This window comes from Dermacentor albipictus, chromosome 1, assembly GCF_038994185.2.
Source record: "Dermacentor albipictus isolate Rhodes 1998 colony chromosome 1, USDA_Dalb.pri_finalv2, whole genome shotgun sequence".
In the NCBI taxonomy this organism is placed as follows: domain Eukaryota; kingdom Metazoa; phylum Arthropoda; class Arachnida; order Ixodida; family Ixodidae; genus Dermacentor; species Dermacentor albipictus.
The window spans coordinates 370,937,425-370,963,607 of record NC_091821.1 but is presented as its reverse complement, the minus strand read 5'-3'; the positions used below and the strand labels follow the sequence as shown (position 1 = coordinate 370,963,607).

General features: G+C 45.4%; 1 protein-coding gene and 1 long non-coding RNA gene across 3 annotated transcripts in view; one reads left to right on the top strand and one right to left on the bottom strand.

Moving 5' to 3' along the window:
* LOC135904077 (acetylcholine receptor subunit alpha-like) overlaps window positions 1–26,183 on the top strand; it is a 162,946-nt gene that overhangs the window by 105,703 nt on the left and 31,060 nt on the right. Inside the window, exon 3 of the mRNA XM_065434670.1 lies at window positions 19,875–19,919. Coding sequence (XP_065290742.1) covers window positions 19,875–19,919 — 45 coding nt within the window. The remainder of the gene's footprint in view (window positions 1–19,874; window positions 19,920–26,183) is intronic.
* LOC135904078 (uncharacterized) overlaps window positions 8,568–26,183 on the bottom strand; it is a 65,898-nt gene continuing 48,282 nt past the window's right edge. The window contains exon 4 of one of the 2 annotated variants that reach the window (XR_010565002.1): window positions 8,568–9,610. This is a non-coding gene — a long non-coding RNA (uncharacterized lncRNA). Of the gene's footprint in view, window positions 9,611–23,028; window positions 24,774–26,183 lie in introns of those variants that run through there. The other variant, XR_010565001.1, reaches the window with a different exon arrangement.

Genomic DNA, 26,183 nt, shown 5'->3' with positions numbered 1-26,183 from the left:
TATCATTATTATTAGTAGCGGTATACTTAGTAAAGTTGAATGAAACTCTTGCAGTTTTACGTGCCGAAACCATGATTTGGTTATGAGGCACGCCGTAGTTGGGCGACTCCAGATTAATTTTGACCTTCGGAGGATCTTTAATGTGCCCCCAATGCCTATAGGACACGGGCGCTTTTGCACTTCGCCTCATTCGCAATGAGGCCGCCGCGGCCGGCATTCGATCCCGTGACCTCCTGCTTAGCAGCGCAACACATTGGCCGCTAAGCCACCATGGCAGGTTTAGTAGTATTAGTACTAGTTGTATAATAATAATTATTATTATAATAATAATAATTAGTAGTAGTAGTAGTAGTAGTAGTAGTAGTAGTAGTAGTAGTAGTAGTAGTAGTAGTAGTACCTGCTAACAAGAAGATATCATCTCAGTAGCTCAGTGGCCATGACTTTCTACTTCTGAGCACGAGGGCATGAGTTCGTTTCCCGACAATGTCGGCCACATTATCACAGGGGCGGAATGCAAAAACTCTCTTGTGCGTACATTTAGGGGTTTAGGTGCACGTTTAGGTTTAGGTTTAGGCACGGGGCACTTCACCACAGCGTTTCTCATAGCCCGAGTGTTTCTTCGAGACGTTAAACACATTCTAAGCAGGCACAAATACAAAATGAAACACTAACTGAAAGGAAGGAAACTGAGCTGGGCTGAGCCCGTGGAAAAGGTGAAAGGGGAGGACAAAAAATAAAGAGCGCATAGAAAGTAAAGGGCCGCACATCAGCCCGCACATTCGCTGTAGTACTGATAAGCCATTTGCGAGCACTCTGCTCAGGCAACGTGCAGCTGTACAGTACGCAATAACAGCGATGAAGCCCGAGGAAATATCTGACTGACGGAAGTAATCTCGAAAAGATCGCGTCGTTGACTAAAGCGTTTTCGATGTCCAGTACAGCTTGACTCAGGGTGAAAAATAGCTGTTGCAAATCTAGGAGTCCTACCAAAATATATGTGCGACAATCCCGGAGGATCGAGATGCTTTACAGATGTGGTCATTTGCCCCTTTACTTTATTAGGTTAAAGTGTTGACAGTCTCCTTCGTTTCACCTTTCTATTTCCCTATTTCTCTTACTCCCAGCGTAGGGCAGCAAACTCGATGCACGTCTGGTTTACCTCCTTACATTTCCTCTCTCTCTCTCTCTCTTTCTTTCTCTCTCTCCACGAGTTCGAACGCAACTGGCCAGTGTACAGCGACATGGCGAATTACGTATTTACGTACGTAATTGCAATTTCCAATGACACAGCCTCGAAAAACGGCGACGGCTGAAGCTTTATCTGTGATTTTCAATCTTGCCTTGAACTGTTTTAAAGCCGGTACTACTTCATAGTTATCTTTCCTTTGATTGCTTTCCTATAATCAAAATAATTTCAATAGGAAGTGTTCTTACTAGCTTTGGATTCTTACTCCATGCCACTAATCTGGTCCCCATGAAAAACCTGACTGTCTATGTACTTTGTCCTAAATGCGTAATCACAATATAAAAAAAAACTTCTGAACAGATATTTGTTGTTGTTGTTGTTGTTGACGATGACGCGTTTTATATTGACATTAAACGCTCATCGATGCTTCCCTTGAAGCAGACAGCAGTGCGACCATTCGGAAAAGTGTGCGTGGTATTGTGCTCAAGCGTAAATTCGACAGGAGTGAGAAAGTTTCCATGGCCTTTTAGCTGCTCTATTTGTGCATTGTGGCAGCCCTATCAAAAATCTCCCATCTATAGGAGATCAAACAGACACTTTGTCAAGAACTCGGAGTGAACAGGCACCCTCTGCAAAAGTTCATGAAACGGGCACAAATATGAAAAAAATATAGTAAAATTCCGACAAAGTAAAGAAAACTGATGCATCTGGCAGTTTCCAAACGCGACCGAAAAAGCGGGACATCAACTTTTATCGTATCAACCTCTCTTTTGCTTTCTTGTTTTTTTAGCCCCGCGTACCCCCGACAAGATTGAGTGGGCGCCTGCTTTTCGTCCCACCCCTGTGGCGATCGTTAATGTCAGGACCCCTAAATGCCTCGCATAACCATGGAGTCTGCGTGCATTGAAGAACCCGGGATAATCAATGGGCGCTGCATATCTTGGGAGCAGTGGTTAGGAAGGGCGACAAGTTAGCGGGGTGTTTACATCTCACTTCCTTGTTTTATTTTTTTCGTTGCCCGCTTCTGTAGAGGTAGGAGGCGTATCGCAACACACAACAGGGAAATTATTTTACAGGGGTTCTTGCAAAACTAACGGCATCAGTTTATACCATCGTCGACCTCCAAGTACGCCGGTGATGGCGGTTGGCTTTTTTTAACGCCGCCATACACTAAGGGAGTTTGCCCTTGTGCCATCTCCCGTTTACCCGTTTAGAGGCGCCGCATTTCAGCGCAGCTAAAAAACCGGCAAGCACCCAATTTCTCCAAGAAGCGAAGCTGTTATTGCGCCATAAATCATTCGGTTTTCATGGCAATGATCAACAGCCGCTCAAACAAATTGCAACCGCAAAAATGTGGCACAGGCTTGAATATGCGTCTTTCCCTCAAGCATGTTTTTTCCCTGTATGTGTTGGTCTCGTTCTATTCTCTTACGTTACTCAAATGGTGAAAAACGCATGGTTCATTTTTGACACGAGAATATTTCAAGGCTGACCTTTTTGTGTGGCTTATAGCTTGCGTCTCATCACCGTATACGTCGTCAAACTTGCTTCCATGCGCTACGTTTAGAATGCGTCAGGGTTCACGACGCTTATGTACACCGCTATCCGCGCGCGAAGTTGCAATTCAGGGAACATTTGATTTGTTGTGAGCTCCTGCCGACTGACAGTATTCTGGCCCCCCATTCCGCAGGATAAATGTAGCTACAATTTCTTTTAGGCAATAGGCAGCTGAACAACATCTCCTCAACGCAAGGTCTCGGGCCAGTTGGGCTTATACGGAGGTTTGAATGCGGTTTCAACATGACGACGAGCCTCAAGAATAAAAACAAATGCTGCGACATTTCAAGGTTTCGACGACAGGTTCTAACCGTATATTCTTCCACAAGAAGAGGCGATACATTTGGCCGCCAAATCGCAGCACATGGCAGCCGTTGCTCGGAAATTGGGTCACGTACCACCATAACACGCAACTGACAAGTGTACATGCGTTTGCGCGGTGACTTTCATTGTTTGTCTCAGCCTATTTATCTTCGTATACTTCCCGTTGCCACGTGACCCAGCTTACGGCTTTGCTGAATCGATCGCTTACACGCGCAAAGACCCGTCAGTTTTCTTGCTTGTCAAAACGCGAATGATAACATAAGTTAACCACGCTGCGCCCAAGCCCCTTGGTAAACTTTCCCTCGGAGAACACTTTGTAGCCCCAGGATGACAGGTTCATTATCACCAGCTTCCGAAAGAGCCCGGGCACAAATTTATTACCAGCAATAAATCTCCTGCAAAAGGACACGCATGAGTGCGAGCGTACGTCTCTGGTTGCACTCTGCAAAAGTGTATGACGCAAGCCGTCCCTCATGCCCCTTCCTTTCTCTCTGTGAAGAAATATTTTTCTTTTAATCAAGAAACTTCAGCAATTCCTTCTGCCCTGAACGCATATACCCAACGACTGCAAAATATTCTTACAGCGGACATTAACTTCTCAAGAACAACCTCTTTACGATCCGCACAACGTTGTCCTCGTGGGCTGCAGTTCAGCACCATGCGTTGGCGGGCTAGTTGGTGCGAATCCATAATTACTTTGTTTAGCGCAAAACAACGGACGCAAGAAAGGCAACAGGACAAGGCGCTTGTCCTGTCGCCTTTCTTGTGTCCATTGTTTTGTGATAAACAAAGTAATTGTGGGCGGCCATATTGCATATTGTGGCCTTTGCAGCATACGAGGTTTACGACTCGTACGACTCGCGCATACGACTCGTACATGCTCAGACACCACCACTTCAAGAGAGAGTCTGTGTGGAGCAAACAACCTCGCACAAAATTTAGAAGCGCACTCATCTGGACACACGAAGTTATTTCGTCATCCCGTTTGCGGCGTTAAAAGGTCGCCTAGAAATTCTCGTGCTTACTAACGTAGCATGCAGAGCAGGGTGTCGGACCAACCCAAACTCGAATCCAAAACCGCACCCAAAGCGGAATTTTGGACGGAAGTAAACCTGAACCCGAATCGATATTTTTCGAGCACGCCTGAACCCGAACAAAACCCAAACCGGAAAACAAATTATGACGGTTACTGGGTGGTCACGAAACGGTTCAAGCATACACATGGAAACAACGGGTGCTCAAAAATATTCGTCATTCCTCTAAATAACGATTAATTCAGTCGGCGCGTCTAGCAGAGTGTTGCAACCCATGAATTGCGTCGCGTGCGAGAATGGGGATAGATGATCGATAAGTACGGCCTCTTTGGCAGAGACGGTTCGATTTCTGGACTTGGTCATGCCAGCTGCATTCCACAGCCAAAAGAGACTCGGAGGATTTGCGAAATCACCATTTATGTTAAAGGTCCCAATTAGGCCGTTAGGACAGCTCGTTACTGTAACTCAATAAATCGTTAACCGCGTACGCCGCTATACAAGGAGAACAGAAAAGAAGATGTCCTCCAGGAGGAAAAATGCGAAGATCAAGGAGTTCATCTGCATGAGTTATTAGAGCTTTGTGTGACATTGCGGTCGCTAATGAACGTCGTCACCATCTCAGTGCACGGTAATTCTGCGGCAGTACACGGCACGCTAATTCCGCTTATGTTGCATTTAAAGATTCAATGAATGTATGGCCCCTCGAAACCGAGTACAACGGTCGCCGTGTTCTACAATTCCGTTCCGGGGCACAATGTGCGTACCTTCGACACTTTGTCCGCCCACAGCCAACGCAAGACTCCTCACCATATTTTTTTTAGTTTGATCCACGGGGGGCTCAGCCCAAATCATCTTTGCTCGTCGCTCGGAAATGTCATTGTCTTCACCTGCTCTCTAAAAAAATCAAAATGAACGAAATGTCAAATGCTGGATTTTCTTTTTTTTTTTTTGCGCAACCGCCAAGAACTTCGGAGTTGTAATTAATGCAATTCAATCGAAATTCGCGATGTCTTCGATGCCACATATCGTAAGCCACAGTTTGTTCACCACCAGTCCTCTAGTAAGTACCTAAAGCCAATGGAAAATTAACTATGCTGCTATCAACGTGTGTGGAAGCTACGTACACCTCCCGAGACGCAGGTATTGTGACTAATTGCCACTGTTTTCATTATATACAAGAAAAACATTCCTGTACCTGTGCTATCAAGCTGTAAACTGCACATTGAAGCAAAATAAAAAAAAATCGATTTTGCTCTTAAGCGTGGCTCGGCTGCTTTCGGGTGTTTTAATTTTTAAAACACCATCGCGAAATCACATCAATAGTGGCAAGGCCCGAAGTTTATCCAAGCTTCACACGAGTGTACGAATTTTAAAAAGGGGCCCGGCACGGAACCGCGCGGCCGCGTTGTCGAAACCATGACGCCCAGATCTACATCTACACTGCATATTCAAGGTCACTGCAACTCCTCCACCCTGCGAGGAAGTCGCCCAAACTCATGATAAATAAATGTTTTCTCTCTCTCTCCCCGCTTCCCCTCGTCACCCCTGCACCCGCGCCTCACACACATGCGGCGCCCCTGTTAGAGTCAATCCCAAGGCAACGGAGCGCCGACAGCGCAAATAGTCGCCTCTTGGTCTAGAATTCACGTGCGATGGTGCGACATGCTTCCACCCCCCCCCCCCTCCCCCACCCTACCCCGTTTTTCTGTGCATCCCGTTGTCCTCCTAAAACTGCGCCCACGCATCACGCCTCCGCGGCACCATAAAGAGGCTTCGGAAGGAAAAAGGCCAGTGCCTCGTTGAGGAGCGCGAAACACTGAGTGCGATGCGAGAAGTGTGTGCAATGTAAGCTGTGTATGTTTTCGGTATTTTCATCCTTGTAACGAAGGTAATACGTGGCCAGACCCTACAACGCCGGCGTCGTGATAATCAAGCCAGATCTACGCCTAGTGGCTAGTTTTGTCGGTACAATTACCGCGCCCGCTCACGCTGGGTTGACCTTCTTTTTCTTGTTTCTCTGTAACGCGCATGCTGCCTGGACTGACTGTCGGCACTGTAGCTTTCGTGAGGACGCGATGCTGGCGTTCACAGCGACTGACAGCAAATCTCGATGTCATGGCCGTCCACTGGTCGTGCTTCCCATCCACGCTTGTGACAATTTCTATCATGATTGCATGGTACTCATGTTGTATCTGCAGAGCAACCGGTACTTCCAAAATGTCATTCTCCAACGCTACCTTCGAAAATGGTGAGGTGTGCCGCACTTTGCACAGTGCTTTTGTGCATGCATCGTAGTTAGGTTAGTCGTCATGTTACCTCTGACTTATTTACGCAGAATTCAGACGCATCCTACTTCGGTTACGATGCAATTTATACGAGCATTCCACACAATGTCAGCGAAAAAACTATTAAAATCGAGTGAACAGCCACTATTTCTATGTGGCGCTCTTTCGCCATCCCTGGCCCTTGCGCCAATGGAACTCCTACATCATCATCATCATCATCATCATCATCATCATCATCATCATCATGTCTATGGTGTTTCCACTGTTTGTTTCCCTTTTCTTTTTCTATATTTTAAATGTTTCAGGATAAATGTTATTCTTCTATAAGAAACATTCAGCTGTTCACTTCATAGTCGTGTTGGTTGCTCCTTATATGCTCATTCTTATAGTTTATTTAGGGGTAGGCGAATATTCGAAACTTTCGAATAAAGAGTCGAATAGTGTCCTTTTCTAGTCTGTTTTCCAATCGAATAGTCACTATTCGTAAATGCGAATATCTTTCGAGCATTCTTCGAATATGTAAAATGTCAACTGCACCCAATCAAACGTAAATTTGTTGCAAATGTGTAGTAAATTTTCCCCCCAACAGGCATAGTATACAAATAAAACATAAGAACATGTGTAATGGGGCAGGCTACGTCGATTATAAGGCCATGATTTACAGGCTTTACTGCGATTATTCGCCCTTACTGAAGATTCCCGTGCGTGCAAAGAAACTACTTGTTTGCTCCTAATGCTCCATTCATGCTTTTAATAAAAATCATGAGCCATTCCACTCTGTAAAGCTGTGTAGCGCACCACAAAGAGGTAACACAGAATTTTGAAGAAAGGTAGAAACACATTTATTGTCTTGATCGGTGGTCTTAATGACGAAAGGTACGCAAACACACTTATTTTTATACAAACGCGTTCAATAATTCGTGTAATAAATTCATTATATAAATTCGTGTTTTCATTTCGCGATATATTGAGGCAAAGAATTTGAGAGCGAAATCACCGCACCGACTGGCAGTGGGCCAGTGCCGTCAGCACCTTCACAGAGGGAGGCGCGGTATGGGAACCCTGGCACGATGAGGGACATCGGAACCAGCAGTGGAAGAAGACGGCGACGACGAACGCGCTAGCAGTGGCACGAGTCATTGCTGATGACAATAGTTTTTTCTCACACATATTTGTTGACGGACACGAGAAATGCACGGAACCCTAGCCATAAACAGCTTCGCTGCAATTACGCTTCGTAACGTATGATATAATGACCGAAAGTTGTCAACTGTAAGAATACGAGGATGTGAACACCGTCGTATAGTAATTGTGATAATAACTGTTCATCATTCTAAAGCTTTTCAATATTCGATTCGACTCGCTTCTGGAACTCTTCGATTCTTATTCAATTTGGTCTCAAAAATCCCTATTCGCACATCCCTAAGTTTCGCTGCCGGCACTGTATATAAATAAAATAAAATGTTGGTTTTATTTACGAGTCTACTTCACACCACATTACTTCAAGATTGACACTTCCGTCCGTGTGCATGTGCTATAGTGTACTAGACTTACTGTTGTCTTTGAATTCCTGATATATCCACAGCAAAAAAATAATTTTTATTATCGGCACTCTTACACCACTAAATTGCCATGTGCCGTTTGCGAATAAAAAACAAAACAAAAAAAGAACAACATGATAATTCCGTTTCGACCACGAGGTATTGCGCTTGCAAATACCGAAATAAGCGCTTTTATACATCATACAAGATTATTGCTCAGTATGAACAACAATAAAATCAAATGTGGAGGGAGCGCAGAGATGGACTCTCCGAGGCACCGCACTACATACAGCACACTACAGCGACGATGCCGCCTAAAATGGCTGTCTTCCACTGTATACCTTCAGTGGCTCTATGACATTGAACTTCGTTATCAAATATCCACCTAAAACATCAGTTGATCCCTCATATGTGCCTGGATTCACGTTTCTGCCTCCTCCTGACCAAACTAGCACATGCGCCGTGTGAACAAGTCGATAGTACTGTGCAGGACGCCGTCGTGGGGCAGGATAAAATGGATTGTACCGAACAGCTTCGCGAATGGCTTCAGTGCTGCGAACAGGTTCGCGAACCGTAATAATTTTTTTTTTTCGAACCGGAACTGAACCAGAACAAAATCAGTGCACATTGAAGCCGTACCTAAACCGAACTGAACCGAAATGGTACATTTTTTTTTTTTTTTCAGTTCGACACCCAACATTAAAGCGCGTCTTGAAACTATCGGGCTAAAAATACCTTGCCTCTCGATGACTTCCAATCTTAAGCTGCTTGTTATATTTTTATTCGGCATTCAATGGGAAATGAAACAACCGAGCTGTATTCCTGCGCGAGTGAATCTAGCACGTTCGCCATTGCATCACCGAAAAAGAAAATTATATAAGAACGCCTAGAGAAAGAGATAGAGAATGTATACGGTCTTACGTAGCAACGCTGTGGTATCCGGCACACGCCATACATGTAACATTTTATTGTACTTTCGTCGAAGGAAAGCAAAAGCAAGCAACAAGTGCAGATAAATTCTAACTTCCGCTAGTAAATGTCCACGTACCCCTCCAGTACCCTGTTCGCGCACGCTAAGAATGACCTAATATTTCATGAATCACGCACACGCCTAAGCGAAGTCATTCCCTTACCCACGCCCTGCCTTGACATTCAGAACCAGACTGCTCCATGGTTGACAGAACATTTTTATAAATGAATTAAGGCGAAGGTCTTGCTTTCCCCGTACAAAGTGGAAGACGGTAGGTTGTCGGATCGGACCGAGATCGATAGAGAAAACAGTAGCGGACGCTGCGCCGCTTGGAACGTAAACAAGCTCATTGAAGGGGAGGCGAGAGGCAGCAAGTCAATTCCTGTGAAACAGCGTGGGTGTTTCGCCAACTGTTTTAAGGGGCGTTGATGGAGGACCGTCAGAATAGCTGTCAGCTATGGTACCTATACTGTCGGTCTCGAGATATCCAGGCAACAAAGAGCAAAGTGATAAAAAAAATGAACTTCACCAAGAATTAAATTATTTCATACAAACGATGGAACCGCAACCATGGCTTCACGGTTCAGGGCCCGCCTCTGCTATTGTGCGTGATGCTTGCGAAACCCGCTGCTGACGGTCACCAAGCGACAAAAAAACGGGCGCAAGCGCATCTCAGCCGCTTTCCCGATGGGTGAACAACATCGCACCAACTTCTTTCGTCCAGTCCGCACATGCAAAGAGAAAGCAATACAGTCAGGCAAGTTGGTCCAAAAACCATCAATTTTAACTTCTGTAATTTGACATATGAAGGAGAAGACTGTGCAGATAAATGTGATAAATGGCAAGACGCAAGAAATAAAGTTGTTTTAGGTGCTTGCGCTGACAAGATTGCAGACGGCGTCGCCAAAAACGATGACACGTGTTAGCGAGCTTGAGAGAACGCGGTATACAACACATTCGAGGCCTTCAGTCTTCGATGACGGTGAGGTCCGTGCGCCAACATCGTTTTCGCAAACGGCTGCCCTTCGTATAAATATCGCAATCGAACAGAGAGCTGTAGTTGTACATTAAATCAGGAATAGTGGACACATATATCGCGATAAGATTTTTCTCGTGGTGATCCCCAGATAACAAGGAACACAAGCTGGGCATTCCCTTTCGTGCACACTCGCAAAGCCTACAGGACGCAGCCAACCCCCAACAAATTGTGACAAGCACCTTCCCATTTATTTTGATCTCTAAGAAACTTGGGGAAAAAAAGTTGGCGACTATCGTCTTGAAACTACAGGATTGCACTTCAGCGAAATAGCCAATCTTTTGTCCTCTTTTCGTCTCGAATTGTAATTTATCCACCCCTTCCGTTTCTATCATCCCGTACTTGCGTCAAAGCCTTAGAGTCTGTACTCATTCTTCGCACACTTTGCTACAAAACTAAAAGCCCCAATGAAGAGCCTCGCGGTCACATCGGCCGTCTCGAATGGCGTAGAGCGCGCGTGGGCATCGACTGCCGGATAGCTCAAAGCGCTGTCGTAAACAGGGGTCGTATATAGCGGACGTTTTCGGGCCCGATTTTATAGCGTATAGAAACAAAGTGAGCAAAATAACACCGCTTTCTGGAAGCACCCTCAGTCATCTGTGCCTTTTATTCTCTCCCTGGCTCCTGCAGTATCCGTCTCTCCTGAGTGAGAACACATTTACGCGCCCTCTGGCTTGGTTGTATACGTTGGCCTAATCGCCTCGATGGCTTGTTCGACAAGTCGCGCATCCTCCGGCGACAAGTACGCATGCGCCGTGCGCGCGAGCTCCGGGTACATGTCGTAAAAGGCTCAGCAACAATGCGCCGCCAGTATTTACTGTACTTCACATTTTGGCAGACTACACTTGTCCTTGCCTTCCAAACATGTTGTCCCTGTCAACAGCCTTGTCCTTCGGTTCAACTGCTGTGATGTCAGACAACGGGGCAGACCTTTTTGCATTCCGTTACTTGCGCTGTAATGTACTCGTAGATCTTCGCAACGCATTTTGTTTCTTCTTTAAAATGATCCGATTGCACGAACTAAGAAAAAAGATGGCAGTCAACGCCGGCACGACTTTCCGACAGCACTGGTGTAAGCTCCGGCTCAATTTTATAACAGTCTGGCTTTAATGTTTCATGGCACTCTCGAAGAGGATACTCTTTTGTACGGTAGTCGTTACTTGCCTCCCAGTTGGTTCCGGAAGTTTCCCTGTGCATTGCAGCTGAACTATATTTGTGGTTCGAGGAACACGGGCGATAGATCCGCAGGAAAACATTTAGAAGTGGCTCTATCACCTTGCTAAATAGAGGGCGTCTCCACTAGCATGCACCAAGGTTTTAAAATATGCCAATGTCACGTTGCTGAACAGAAACGAGTTAATGTTGTTTGCCGTCGCTTGGAGATACTCAGGTTATTTTTGCATGCCACCTAACTACATTATTAGTCTTAATTGATTAATCAACTTCCGAAACATTACAATTGGATGAAAAGGGTCAACGTGAAAATTGTAGAGCCCTATGAAAATCTCCCGATATAGCTTTCTGATGTGCAATACGTGCTACATAAAAGTATTTTTCTGAGCGTGAAAGAAGCCCGCGAATACACCCAAAGTTCTTTGAGTGGCCAGTCACCCGACAATTTTTACTTCTCAGTTTAGCTGCGGGGCCCCACAGTGAACTCGCCGGCAGAGTTCTCACGAAAACACGTCATTAGGCGCACGGAGATGTAATTTCGACTGCTGCATTCATCTGCGTGGTGAGCCTCGGAAGAGTTAATCAGCGAAGTGAGCTCTCAGAAAAACAAATATAAAGAAGAAGACAAGAAACCCTGGCTTGTATGTCGTAACTACCTTCAGAGCAAACCATGACGTGAGCCTTCTCCTTTTCGGTGGTTAGCCGCAACGAGCCTAGTTCTGCCGCTCATTGCTCAATCAGCAACGCTGAGAGCCGAGTAAGCTGGACTGGGCGGCACATCCATAGCTAATCAAATCGCCCGCAGCAATGCTAGGATTGCAACCGTCCGGCGAACGGTGAGCAAATAGGTTTCCGAAAGCATCGCTGGCGTTTTCGCGCTGTACCTAATAAGAGATCGCGGCTCGTCATGAACGTCTCCCGATTTCGTCATCACCCCAACTACGATGCGGTCGCGTCGTCTTTCTGATTAACAATGTCCGAAAGAACGCGGTATTTGTCGAAACAGTATGCGTCGCCGTTTATTCTGTGTGTGTGTGTGCGTGTGTGCGTGCGTGTGTGCATGTATGTGTGCGTGCATGTGTGTGTGTATGTGCGTGTGCGTGTGTGTGTGTGTGTGTTTGTGTGCGTGTGCGTGTGTGTGTGTGTGTGTGTTTCACCACCACTATCACACAACATCAGAGGAGATTGATCACAGTAGTATGGCGGAGCCAGACATGTGTAAAGAAAAGAGCGTAAGTGGCACAGTGCTGAGATTGGACACAAACGATGAACGAGGCACGTGTCCGTAGAAGCAAATATGTCAACCGTTACTCCATTGTATATGCAAGTGTAGCGACTTCTGAGACAATTGACCCAGCCCAGCGTTCATATAAGTGGTTTTAAAAACCTGACGACTGTTTATATGCGCCCTTACAAACATTGTTCTTCCGATGCATGACTTATACGCGTTATTCTTTAATATGCACACCGCAGACTCTGAGCACTACCGTGAAGAGAAAGCAATTAGTCACATTCTTTACCAGTGTACGTAATATTGTGTGCAGAGACGCTCACTCAACACTGTGCTCAACAAATTCGACGACACATCACTGACGATGATGGATGATGTGACGCTGTATCGAGACAGATATGACGCTGTATCGCATGAGAAGACCGTGGTATAATTGTTCTTGTTGCAATTACTCTCTCTCTCTCTCTCTCTCTCTCTCTCTCTCTACCCATTCTTTCCAACCCCCTTTTTCTCCACCCCTGCGCAGGATAGCAAACCAGAAACTTGTATCAGGTTATTATCCCCGGTGTCTCTCTTTCTCTCTCTCTGGCAGTAATCCACTAAAGTGAACGTTCAAAACTCCACAAACTGCGAAATATAGAGCATTTATGTGAATTTTACAGGGATATGCTGGAGATATTAAATTATCTTCACTTTCCATATGCCCTTCTTCGTCCTTTCATTTAATCTGCATATTTCTTTTTCTAGAGCTGTGGTGCATGTACTCTCATGTAATCTAGTTCACACGAGCTGCACGTGCAAGACATGGCTGCAAACACTGATTTGAACATCATATCCCTGGCCTAGGAAACCACTATCTTTACAATAAGGCCTACGCACTTGTTGCATCGTCGCATTTCAAAAGGAATGTTGGCTGAGACATTGTTGGACTGCTTAATTGGCCCGATTACGATGCCACACTTAGAACCACTGACAGCACTTGTGGAGCAGCGCCTGGGGACAAGAGACAAAATGCCGCACGCACCACTAGACAGGTGAAGCCGCAGCGCCCGGCGTGTTCCCACGGATGTGCCACAGCAATGGAAAAAATGCAGGTGCATGTACAATGACACATTGGTGCAAGTTGGTGCACATTGGTGCACATTGGTGCACACTGGTGACGGAATCAGCTAGTGCAAGGCAGGGATAATTGGATATCGCTGGGAGAGGCTTGATGATGATTATGATGACATAGAGCTAATGAATGAAACCGTAACTAGGTTGGCTTCAGAGGCAGCAACTGAAGTAGGAGTCAATGCACCAAGGCAACCAGTAGGCAAGCTCTCCCAAGTAAAAAAGGGCCTAATAAAGAAACGACAAATAATTAAAGTGGCCAACTCAAGAGATAAGAAAGAATTTGGGGAACTGTCAAAACTGATCAACAACGCGAAAATAAGTGATATTCGAAACTATAACGTGAGAAAGACTGAAGAAGCCGTAAAAACATTGACGCTGCCTGAAATCAACGAGAAAGAAACTTGACATAGGACAAACCAAGATGTGTGCACTAAAAGATAAGCAGGTTAATATCGTCAGCAATCTCGAAGTTAGAGTAAAAGCAGCGGAAGAATTCTATATGGACCTGTACAGTACACAGAGGAGTCAGGCTACCTCAATTAGAAACAGTAATGAACAGGATACAGAAACTCCTCTTATAACTAGCGATGAGGTTAGAAAGGCCTTGCGAGAAATGAAACGAGGAAGAGCGGCAGGAGAAGATGGAATAACAGTCGGTTTAATCTAATATGGAGGAGACATAATGCTTGGAAAACTGGCAGCTCTTTATGCGAAGTTTCTATCGACTGCAAGGGTCCCAGAAATCTGGAAGACTGCAAATGTTGTACTGATCCACAAAAAGGGAGACTTTAAAAATAGACTGATGATGATGGTGATGACGACGACGACTATGATGTTGATGATGATGATGGTGATGATGATGATGGTGGGGGTGGTAGTGTGATTATGATTATGATGAATATGATGATGATAATGATGCAATGGCACTAACACTGCGTGTGGCAAGGTAGAGCACGCGTACCAAATTCCCTATACAGATCCAACAGCACCTATTCAGTGTCCTGGTACAAATGCTTGATCTTCCTTAGCAGTGGGCCGCAGACTGAGCGCAGTGCCGTGTATATTCGAACACAGTCTCCCATCCTGACTACCTAGAAATAGCCTAACTCTGACATCTCAATGTTTTAATAGTATTTAGTTCGTAAACATGCAAGCATACCAGCAAACAGAAAAATAAAAGAAAACAGGAAGGAGGCTGGCAACTACCAGCGGAAGAGGAACAACGCCTGCCTGCTCTCTATATAGGAAGAGACGGGAACATAGAAAAATGCATGACAGGAACAAAGGAAGAAGAGAAGAACGCGGTAAATATTTAAAATTAAGCTACATTAGCTTTAACTTGGGAATAATATGGAAATGCTGGAAGCATTTGCTTCTTGGTAATTCATTTCACTTCTGTATAGATCGTTATTAGCATACTTGGGTTAGGAAAAGGAAAACGGATGCCAAGAGCAGTTTCACTTGCTCTTAATTGTGCGCTGAAAGCGCATGGCCTTCGACGTTCTTTCTTGTCAGTTTGCGTACACGTTATCAAGCTAAATGATTTGGGAATCGGCTGCAGTCAATTAGCGCGTACAGAAAACGAAGAACGGGGAAAGACATGACCGAAGACCAAAGACAAATACAAACGACAACTAAAACAAGACACAACCCCAATAGCCTCCGACTCTCCTGAAGCAATGAACAAAGAACCAAAGAACATTAAGCTTTTTGTCTTATCGTTTAGCTTATAGAGAATGACCAATTCGTTCGCGGTGTAGGGAACGGCGCCAGTTCCCTTGTGCTGCAGCCCTGCCTCCGCTAATATTACTGGCGGCTGGTCACCTTCGCCGTCGCGTATGTCGGTTACGCGTCCTAGATATTGAGAAAAATAGCCACGCCATACATGGCGATGCCGATCCCAGCTGTCGAGCACTCTTCGGGATGGGATGGGTGCAACGCCCTTCTCCGATCACAACGCCACCTAGCACGCTATGGCCTTCTTCCGCAGCCCGGACATTTCCCTAATGGAAAGGCCACGCAGCAGGCCAGCCTCTCCGCGCCCGCTTAGTCCCTTCCCAGTGAAGTGCGGGCGAAGCGTTCCTAGTTCCGGACCACCAAATGGTTCACCGTATCGCGTTTCGCTCGTAAGACGACAGTATAGGATGACGACCCTTATGTCGCGCTTCTGAGGCCGCGATTAGTTAGTTTACCGTTGTTCCAAATGCTCTGGAACAACGTAAGTATCTCGAATTCGGCTTAATTTCCCATTGGTAGGTACATTTCTTTATCCAGGTCGACTTCAAGACAGCCAGTGTCTTTATAAGGACGCCAAGTTAAATACTCACGTATGCGTTCAGCTAGGCATCTAAAGTGCTTGCTCCTCGAGTGACGCCTTTCCCGATGAAAGTTTTCTTCGGCTTGCTCTGCTTTTTTCCGACTTCATCGCACTTAAGAGGACACTATCGAACTCCCCTCTCCATTTGTACCCGCTATGGCAATAGACCAGAGCCCGGTGCTCCGAACCACTTTAGTACAGCTCGACTCAGGATAACCCTCAGTGAAAAACGTCCTCATACCGTGGCAACATGTGATTTAAGCTCAGGAAGTGACATATGCATTACTACAGTCCCTAAAGGCACGTCGTGACCGTGACCGACTGCAGTTTCTACGTACACCTCCGTGTGAACGCCCCCTCAAGTACTCTTCCTTTTCTTTCTTTTCATCTATTCATTCTCTGGGTAAGGTAGCAAACGGGAATTGCCTCTGATTGACTTCCCTGCCTTTCCTTCTCTTTCTTTTCTCTCGCTCACCCACACATTTTGACTGTACCATGACGTTAACGTTATATTGGTAAAAGTGTAGATAGCGTATGTGTTCAGTTTTCACCGAATAACGAACTCGAGCTCAACAAATGGGAGTAGACGAAATAGCCGGCCGTTAAGCAATGTGTACACTCAAGTGAATAATACAATTTTCTTATAAAAAGTAAGAGCCCTTCGTGAAGAGGGTGCGTTGGGGCGCGCGCGTGCGTGTGTTCTCATGGCCTGGCACGTGCTTCATGGCCAAGAAAAGACGCGCATCTCTAATCCTCCCACTTGCCCATCGCCTTCGACCGGAGTAATCTCGAAAGCCGCTTTTTGTACACTCCGTTCCCATATCTTTACGAAGTAGCGCTTCCCGCACCGATGGTGGAGAATCACTGCATCAGAAAAGCATGTTAAACATGAGCAAGCGCTATCCTGATTTTATATTTTTTTTATTGTCTACCTCCACAGGCAAACTTAAAGCTGTCGAGCGCCGAAAATCTCCTTTCACTCAGAGCTGTGTGGAGGACCCCCGGATCCTTGTGTAAGCAGACTTAATTAGTGCTGCTTCGACAAAATTTAGCGCCTGCTGCGTTTCTCAAAAGGGATGTCCGCTTTCTATCAGTGCGTTGAGTATATGCCATGTTCGCCGGGTTTCCTTTAGCCTTCATATGTATGTATTTTTTTGTGTACTAAAGTCGGGCTAGAAATCTTTATAAGTGTTTTTTATTTCTTTGTTTTATGTTGCTGTTCAGAAATCTCCCCTGAAATCTCTTGCATTGGCTCTTGTTCTAACGATCAAATAAAAGTATGTCGTGAGGGATGCGGACTATGCTGTCGGGCTAAATGAGTGGCGCCGTACATGGCTCCAAGGACAGATAACAATGTTTGGCCGAGCAAACGTATTTAATGTCATGGCGCGAGTCAAACCTAATTCGATGCATTGTTTTTCAATCTTGTCTGTCCCATAATTTCGTTCTCTCGTGTAGATATCGCTTATGTCTCTCACGCAATCAGGGCACGATGTGCTCTGATGCAAATTGAAACATTCTACGGGGCTTCATAGTAATTCAGGCTTTCGCTACGAGTCTGTGAGATATGGACCTAATGAATGCATATTTTATTCTTAATTTTTATAGGACTGTGGCACAGTTACGGTATTAAACAATAATAATTACTGCGCTGTCGATCCCCGAATCGATATTTTGACGACTCGCTGGCCGGAAACGTTTATAAGCGATAGTGACGAAGTGAATGAACGTATCAAAGATCGATTTACTCGTTAATTAGGATGAAAACTTAGGCTAATAAAAAAGGCGAGATGTGCGGACTAGCACCTCCTCACTTTAATTACTTTCCATGCGTGTAGGAAAGTAATAAAGATTGTCGTGAAAGCTCATTCATCACACCTATAGATCTACTTTTAGAATTATCCGAAAAGCTGTGTCTCCTCCTCCTACGATGAAAAATGATTGGCTCCCGATAGTGCTGAAAAATTAAGGATGGGAAGCAGTGGAAGACCGTGCAGCCCAACTCGGCCCCCGAAGAGCAACTCTTATCCGTGCAGCAGGCCGAGGATACAGCCAGAGTTCAAGGGCTTCTGGCCGCCATCTAGGCAAAATTGACCCCCCCCCCCCTCCTTACCCCACCTACCTAAAAAAAAGCTATCTCTCTCTGTCTCTCTCTCTGCAGCTAAAGACCAGCAAATGCTGGCTCATCTCTCAACCGGTACTCACTTCTTTGTAGCAGATATTTTAGTGCTACAGCCGTAAGGAGCTCGAAACTGGAATTTGGTGTTTGCGCTCTGAGTGGTACGCCGTCCTCGTGCATGGTGTCGCCGATCGATATCGTGTCGTCGTCGCCCAGCTACCTCTTAGTCCTGAGCGTCACTCTCACTTGCGGTGAAGAGAAACAAAACCAGTCGTAGTTTTAACAAACGTAGTCAGGTTCCTCGACGACGAACGGTTACATCAGCCGTGGTTGCTCAGTGGCTGTGGTGTTTGGCTGCTGAGCACGAGGTCGCGGGATCGAATCCCGGCCATGGCGGCCGCATTTTGATGGGGGCGAAATGCAAAAACACCCGTGTACTAAGATTTAGGTGCACGCCAAAGATCCCCAGGTGGTCGAAATTTCCGGAGTCATCCACCACTACGGCGTGCCTCATAATCAGAAAGTGATTTTGGCACGTAAAACCCCATAATCTTTTTTTACGTAGGGTTACGTGTACCTGCATGTTCCGGCACCTCTCCCGAAGTTCAACGCCCATCGGATCAGCTTCACTGGTCATCCGCCTTCACGGAGTGGAATGGCTCATGAATTTTTTCACGTTCCTCTATAATTTTCTCATTGACACGTTTCCTCTAAGTATAAAATTTGAGAAGATTAATACTTGATTAAGACTGAATAAGTAATTAGGCAGAACGCAAAAAAATAACGTTGGTAACTCCAATCGACGGCGAACATTACCTTCCTTCTGTCTAGCACGTGCAATTTGCATATATTTAAATCTTGGTGCATGAGAGTTGGGACACCCTGTATATAAAGGGTGACACGGTTTTCTAGTGGAAACTCCTTGGCATCTTTCATCAGGTCGACCGTAATATGAGATCGGCCGGCCATATCTTGCAAAGCCCTCTTAACCACATCCGTAATTGCACATGTAACTTTCAGGGGCACCTTGCAACAACGTTTCATTGTACCTGCGAGGCTATTCTTGGTACTGTACAGCTCAGTATAGAATTCCTCGGCTGCCAGTATGATATCGTTGATATTGCTGATGCCATTGCCCATGCTTATCTCCGACTACACTCACAGTCTTCTTGCCAACGACAACTTTTTTTCTTGCTGATGTTGCTTCCTTATTTACTTTCAATTTAAAAATTTTTGAATATCCTTTAAATTGTACTGATCAATTAGTTCGAAACCGTCGGTCGGGTGCGTGCTCTTACGCAACTGAGTTCCGGCGTGCTTTAGTCGCCGAACGCGGACTATATTCGCTCTTTGAGACGCCCTTGCTGTCTACGTATACCACCACTACAGATGTGCTGGTTTATGTTGTGTTTTCTAACGAGTATTACGCAGTACAACGATCAACCCTTCATAAATATTATATACACAAGATAGGCGACATCAAGTGCATCATTTCTTTAATGAAGTGAATGGTGTTCTAGAAGAATGCCGTTATTCGTTTACATTGACAACTGTCGTTTGCGGTTCCTGCACAATTTTTTTTTTTCTAAAGTGTTATTGTTGGCCGTAAGTGGACGTACGCTACAGAAAATGAAAGGAAAGGCAGGGAGGTTAACGAGAAGATTGTTTTCTGTTAACATATGATTATATTTATGATCATTATTACTTCAGTCTGGCTTACCAGCAGCGCCTCAGTAATATATAACCTAAGTACATAACTTGGAGGAAGTCTCACTCTTACAAACAAAAGATGGCGGCTACGTGTTTCTGTGACACATTAGTTTCATCAAGAATGAAACGCACATGTACAAATACAGGTTTGTTTACTAGCGTTTCTAACTCGCCAGTCACCGTATACGTATTAGTTGAACGTAAATGCTGCTTACAAGTTCAATGCAAGCTCTGCGAACGTTCGTGACTAACTTCAGCTTTATTCTTCTTCGCAGGACGAGAAGAATCAAGTCCTTACAACCATCGTTTGGCTCGACCAGGTAAGTGCGGTGACATGTATTCGCATGTAATTGTGCAGGTTGTTTTGTTTTTCTTTTATTTCCATCTTTCTCTTTGAAGTCGTACGTGGTACAAAGTGCACTCGCATATTTGCAGCGTAATTAAAACGATGGGGCAAATTACTTCAGGTGGACAATCATTATTAAGGAAGTATTTACAGATGAAAATCTTGCGTGTCATTTTGTATTTTTCTTTTTCTTCTTCTTTTTGCTTTTTTTCTGTCTAGGCATCTTTTGACCCATAAATTACATCACGCTGTGAAGTCGTAACTTATATAGAGCGCAGTAAATTGGTCATTGGATCACATATTTATGTGATCAGTTCAAAACGTCAGCTAAGTTCAGAGCGGCTTTGGACGAAAAGCGAGAGGATGCGTGGATCACGGAATATGAGGGTGGTAGTCAAGTGGTGCAACATAAGACCACTCGCCCGCGCTCCATTCAATCTAGTGCAGTAGTTGAAAGCCACCCGACGGCCGTGGTAGCACCCCTCCATGTCTGCTCTTCTATCGTACTTCGCCAACGAGCCACATTTTAATAATATTTGGGGTTTTACGTGCCAAAACCACTTTCTGATTATGAGGCACGCCGCAGTGGAGGACTCCGGAAATTTTGACCACCTGGGGTTCTTTAACGTGCACCTAAATCTAAGTACACGGGTGTTTTCGCATTTCGCCTCCATCGAAATGCGGCCGCCGTGACCGGGATTCGATCCCGCGACCTCGCGCTCAGCAGCCCAACACCATAACCACTGAGCAACCACGGCGGGTGAGCCACATTTTAGCGTTGGGCGAGATGGTGCTGCACTAACAAATTTTTACGGTCCATCAGAACACGGACAACAGAATAAGACATGTGTCCCTGTCAAGTAAAGAGTACGAATTTCTTTTGCAGAATAAGTGACTGGTGCGGTGGGATACTTCTGACTGTTGCATTCACTATGTTTACATCGCTGTTTTCCGGTCATCCTGGTGCAAAGTGTACTCATATCCGTTATTAAATGCCTTTATAACACTTTTGAGTGGTTGATGAACATGCTTTATCATGTACTTTAATTTCGTTGTTCTTGTTTCGCCTCTGTCACGGCGCTTCTGTATATAACTATATTTATTTTGTATAGTTTCTGCCATGTCAAGCAGCTTTCACGGCAATCAATTCCGCACAAGCAGCTATAGTATCAGTTTCATGTTAAGAACGAGATCATCAGGAAGAAACGAGACAAGAAAGACAATGCCTTGAATCTGTTCTGTTTTTGCAGGCCCGTTTTTCTTTCTTTTTTTATGATGCTGTTTTCGCTTTTTGTACCGACTAGCCCTAGAGAAAACTCCTCCCGTGTCGCATTCTAGTACATTGCCGTGCGCTTACATCGATCGGCGAGTCATCACAATGCCTAAATCTTGCTTTCTTCAAAAGACGTGTGACGCATGTATGGGAGACCAATCAGACGGAGTGTAGACCGTGAGAACGAATCTTTGGACCAAAAGATACGTTAGAGGACTTTATCTGAACTGAGAATTGCGGCGCTTCGTTTGCGCAGCGTAAAAGTAATACATGACACCGGAACAAGAAGAAAGGGGGTTAACCGAGGGGCTCGATTTTTATTAATCACAAGAAGCCGACAAACATTGACACCAAGGACAACATAGAGGACATTACACGTACTTACTGAATGAATTAAATAAATGATAAATTAATGGAAATGAAAGTGGATGAAAACCATTTGCCGCAGGTGGGGAACAATCCCACCTCTTCGCATTAAGCGTGCGACACTCTTGCCACTTGAGCTACCCCGGCGCCATTTTCCCATCTACTTTCTTGGGTATTTATGTGTTACTACTAGAACTATCCTTGGAAGTGTTAGCCAGCGCCACCACTCACGAACTTTGGTCTCATTTGTATTATTTATCATTTTGTTAATTCATTTAGTAAGTACAAGTAATTTCTCCTATGTTGTCCTTGGTTGTCAATGTTTGTTGGCTGCTTATGGCATGACACTAGGTAATACGTTATACTGTGTTACGTAGAAGTGATTGTAGTAGAAGTAACAGAAATATATAACAATATTCTTAAATCTTCATCTTGGAATGCGTAGGACCTATTTGAGTGCTCGCAGAGTCATTGTGCAGCATACTGGCCTTTCAACTGGTTTGTCTCACAGCAATACGTCTGGAGAAAGTGTATGCCTGTAACGTTTCATGGCACTGAGTTGAATTTATATATTTAGTTCATGCTGTAAAGGAGACACTCTGCAGAACAAAGCCATCCACGCTGAGAGAAACCCTGTGGCCCGACCAGACCAAAAAAAAATAAAAAAGAGAAAACGAATCGTTATCTTATGCTTTTTTTATTTTGCTGGCAATCGTAGCGATCATATTTAATGATGAATGTGAGCTGCACCGTGGGGGTAAATTACAGGAGGCCTTTAAGCAAAGCAGGCAGCTACACATGACAGGCTGTATTGATGGTAGGAATACCCTGCAGGCTCAGCCAGATTTATTTTCCTTGTTTTTTTCCCAGTCACCCGCACGTCCTAATCTGTCTGCCTGGACTGAGCGCACACTGCAACGTTGTCGCAGGCCGCAGCAGTGAAAAAAGCCAGACTGCCGATTTATGAAATACTGTAGGACAGCACGCAGGCAAAATGGAGATGCCAAGCAAGATGATGAAGGCCGTGTGATCATTTCTTTCTTTTTGTTTGTGTTTTTCCTATGAGCACGCAGCATAGTTCAGCTAGAAGGAAAATCGCCTCCGCAAGGTCGCCCGAGCTGGCCCCACAAATCTCAGCCTGCTCAGCGTACTGCAGTTAGGAGTGTTCGCAACTATGCAGGAAAGGTGGTTAGATCGGCTGGTACCAAAATATATTTGAACCACAGGCGAGTGACTGCTGTCATCACATCCTACCGTTTGCAGCTGTGATGCGTTGCAACATCTGCCAGGTGGTATTTTACAGCGAAGCTGTATATGGCTGAGATCCGGGGTATCGCGGCGCCTGCGAGCAGAAATTATCACCATAAGCAATGTCTCGAGCGTCGTCGTCTCCTTGGTTGGCGCCCCTCGGCGCAACCGCGCGATCAAACGCGCTCGTGGCACTGCTCGCGCGTTCATTGTCGTCTTCTTCCACAGCTGGCTCGGTTGTGCAAAAATACTATCATCAACACCAATGGCTCTTTCGAGTACGGCTACGATCACAGCTCTGTAGGTGAACGACGTGATTATTAGTTTCGTTCCACCGCTGCAATGGCTAGGCCGCGCGTCGTCACGACTTCAGAAGAACAGCGCGCTTATGAAGAGCGACGGAGGGAGCAGCGACGCGAGCGTAATCCTTGACGGCATGCGGACGATAATGCGGCGGCGTACGCGCGTGCCTGCGAGACGGCACGTAAGCGACAAGCGAGAAACGACGAAGCATAGCGTGAGTCAGAGAATGGCGTGAAGCGCTCTCGGCGTCAAGAGTTCAACGTGGGTGAGTTCAAGGGTGCGAACGCGAGGTTCCAAAGTGACCTCCTTGATCGTCATTTCGTCTGGGACAGTCTGGGACAGGCTGTGGCTCGATAATGACCTCACTACGATAGCTGCCGTGAGAGACGACGAGAAGCGGAAGCGTACGTTAGAGGTGTTAACGCGGTGCTTCCCCTGCGAGTGTGTGCTCCGTTGCCGCCCCTCATCCCAGCGTAGAATTTCACTTTTCTGTCGTTGTAATGGGGAGGCCGCGTTTACGGGGGTGTGAGCCATTGGTTAAGGTGGTATGTGCCATTCATTATCTTACGTGACGGACATATTTAATAACGAAGCTGATACGCGAATGTGTGTGCGTATCTGTATGTTGACGATAACCACAGATCAGGAAAATGAAGATGTCCGTACCTTCGTTCAAATTTCTGTGTCACCTCTGTTTCGTGCGCTAAACAGCTTCGCTGGCCATCGACATTCACAGAGTGAAATTGTTTTTTTCTTATTCTTATGCTTGTTAACAAGACCATTTCTCGAGCTAAAGATAACAACAAAAAGAAGAGGAGTGGAAGCTGGAAAATACCAGCAAAATAGCGAAGTAGATTAAGTTCAACGCTCGCAGATGACGGGCCTTTTGACCGATTGATGTAAAGGTTAGGGACGCACAACAAAATAAAAACACACCATTGTTGCGTATTCACCGCTTTCCTGCTCGGAATTCATACTTAGGGGTTGAAGCATCGGCAAGTGAATAAGACTATAAAAAACGTAATGCATACAGTGTATTTTAGAATAACGAACAACGGAGGCAAATGCTTACATTGATGCCATTGTTCGATAATGCATATTCACGTTAGGTGACCTTATGACGGATTAGTTGAACAACGCGGGATCATCCGTGTGGGCTTTTCCAAAGTTCTGCCAAGCAGGAAGTTAAGCGAGAGCGTCTGTCATAAAATCGTCGCGGCATTTTTGGCAGCGCTCGTTAACAACATCATTCAAATCAGAACTTACAATTGCGCCGTTCAAAATTAAGTTGTGAAGTTTTACCTGCCTGAACCCCCGATATGATTATGAGGCATGGCGTAGGGGGAAACGCAGGGTTAATTTTGACTACCTGGAGTTTCTTAAGGTTCACACAATGCCCGGCAAGCGGGCGTTCTTTTGTCTTTCGCCGCCATCGAAATGAGGCCGCCGCGGCCGGAATTCGGTCACGCGCCCTGGGGCTCAGCAGCGCAACACGAAAGCCATGTACTACTACACCACGGCGAATATATGCACAATACATCACTGACAATGGATGTCCGCTTCATGCAAGCGAGTCGGCTGAGTGCACGAAGTCATTTGGATCTTCGTTACGGAACCTCCTTGATGACTAAGATGCATCTGCAATAAAAAGATAAGAAAACATTTCTTTCTGCTGGTATTTATTGTTGCTTTTCTAAGAGGCGTGCACGACATGATGTACTTAAAAATGCACATTGCTTTGTCGGCCCTTTCGTAGCCAATCATCCCGCCATAAGCCGGCAGGCGCTGAAATTTCATGATGTGCGCATATTCAACAGCGCCGACGTAATATTATCGTGTTCGGGATATCAGCTGTTCGTGAGGACTGTGATGCAGGGCTGATTGTAGAGTGTAGAGGTACTCCTTGAACGAGCATGTTTTAGTTATTTACTAAGCTGGCTCGAACCAATGATGAATATTAAAAAGTTTACTATCTTTGCTCGCGCTATAACGTGGGCTCTGTACCAAGGACTGCTAAGTTTTTCTAGAGTATCGCAACAGAACTATGTAAACACTAAGACAATACCCGTGTAAGTTGAATCTTAGATCTCAATAAGGTGCAGCTATATATCCGGAGCTTCCAAGCGAATCCATGTTCTGTACTGTAACAAAGAGGTCGTAAGTAGCATGAAAAACAAAGACATGATAAGGGGGGGGGGAGGGGGGGTAGAGGCACAGTAGCGAATATTTCAAGTGCCCAGTCAGCACACTTTGCAGGTACATGCAGGTTCACTCAGACTGCGGTGAAACGCAATGAATCGAAGCGTGCCGTGCTTCTTTCTTTTCAATGGTCCGGGCTAATCTCACACAGGCGGGAATACCAGCACCTAGAAGATGCTGCGTTATCACATTTTGATAAAGGTAGCAATTGAGGCGTGAGCCTATTTCGATAACAGCGGCAGTTTATTAATTAGCCGAGTCCGCATGGCAGAAAAATTGCTGCTCATACAATGAGCGCGCTATTACGGCCACGCACCTTTTTTGCAACTTCACAGCTTTTATAACTTTAGTTGTTCGGGTGCTCATTTTTATTTTTTATTCGGGGGGAAGGCGGTAAGGGGAAGGGGGATAACTCTTGTTAGAGAAGTAATGCTTTAGAAGGAAAAGCCGGGCAAATGGCATCACAAGATGGAGCCAATTAGTTCTCTTCACAATACAACGGTAAAAAACTTCTGTGCTCTATCTGCCTTTACCAAACGTGTAAGAAGCCCTGTCGTTTTAATTAGTCAATGTTTCTGTCCCTCAAAAACACTATAAAGATAGCTCAATAGTACCTGGAGATGTTTAGCCTTGCGAGAGTTTTGGCATGCTACTCAGGAGTGAGAGAAAACACACACACACACACACACACACACACACACACACACACACACACACACACAATTAAGAAATGCACTAGTACGAACGTTATTTACATTCTACGTGGGGCGTCTATTCTTCCTGAATTCTATAAGCGCCTCAATGGGTCGCAGTGGCAGTACCAGCACTTGGCACTGTCCAAGGGCCTCC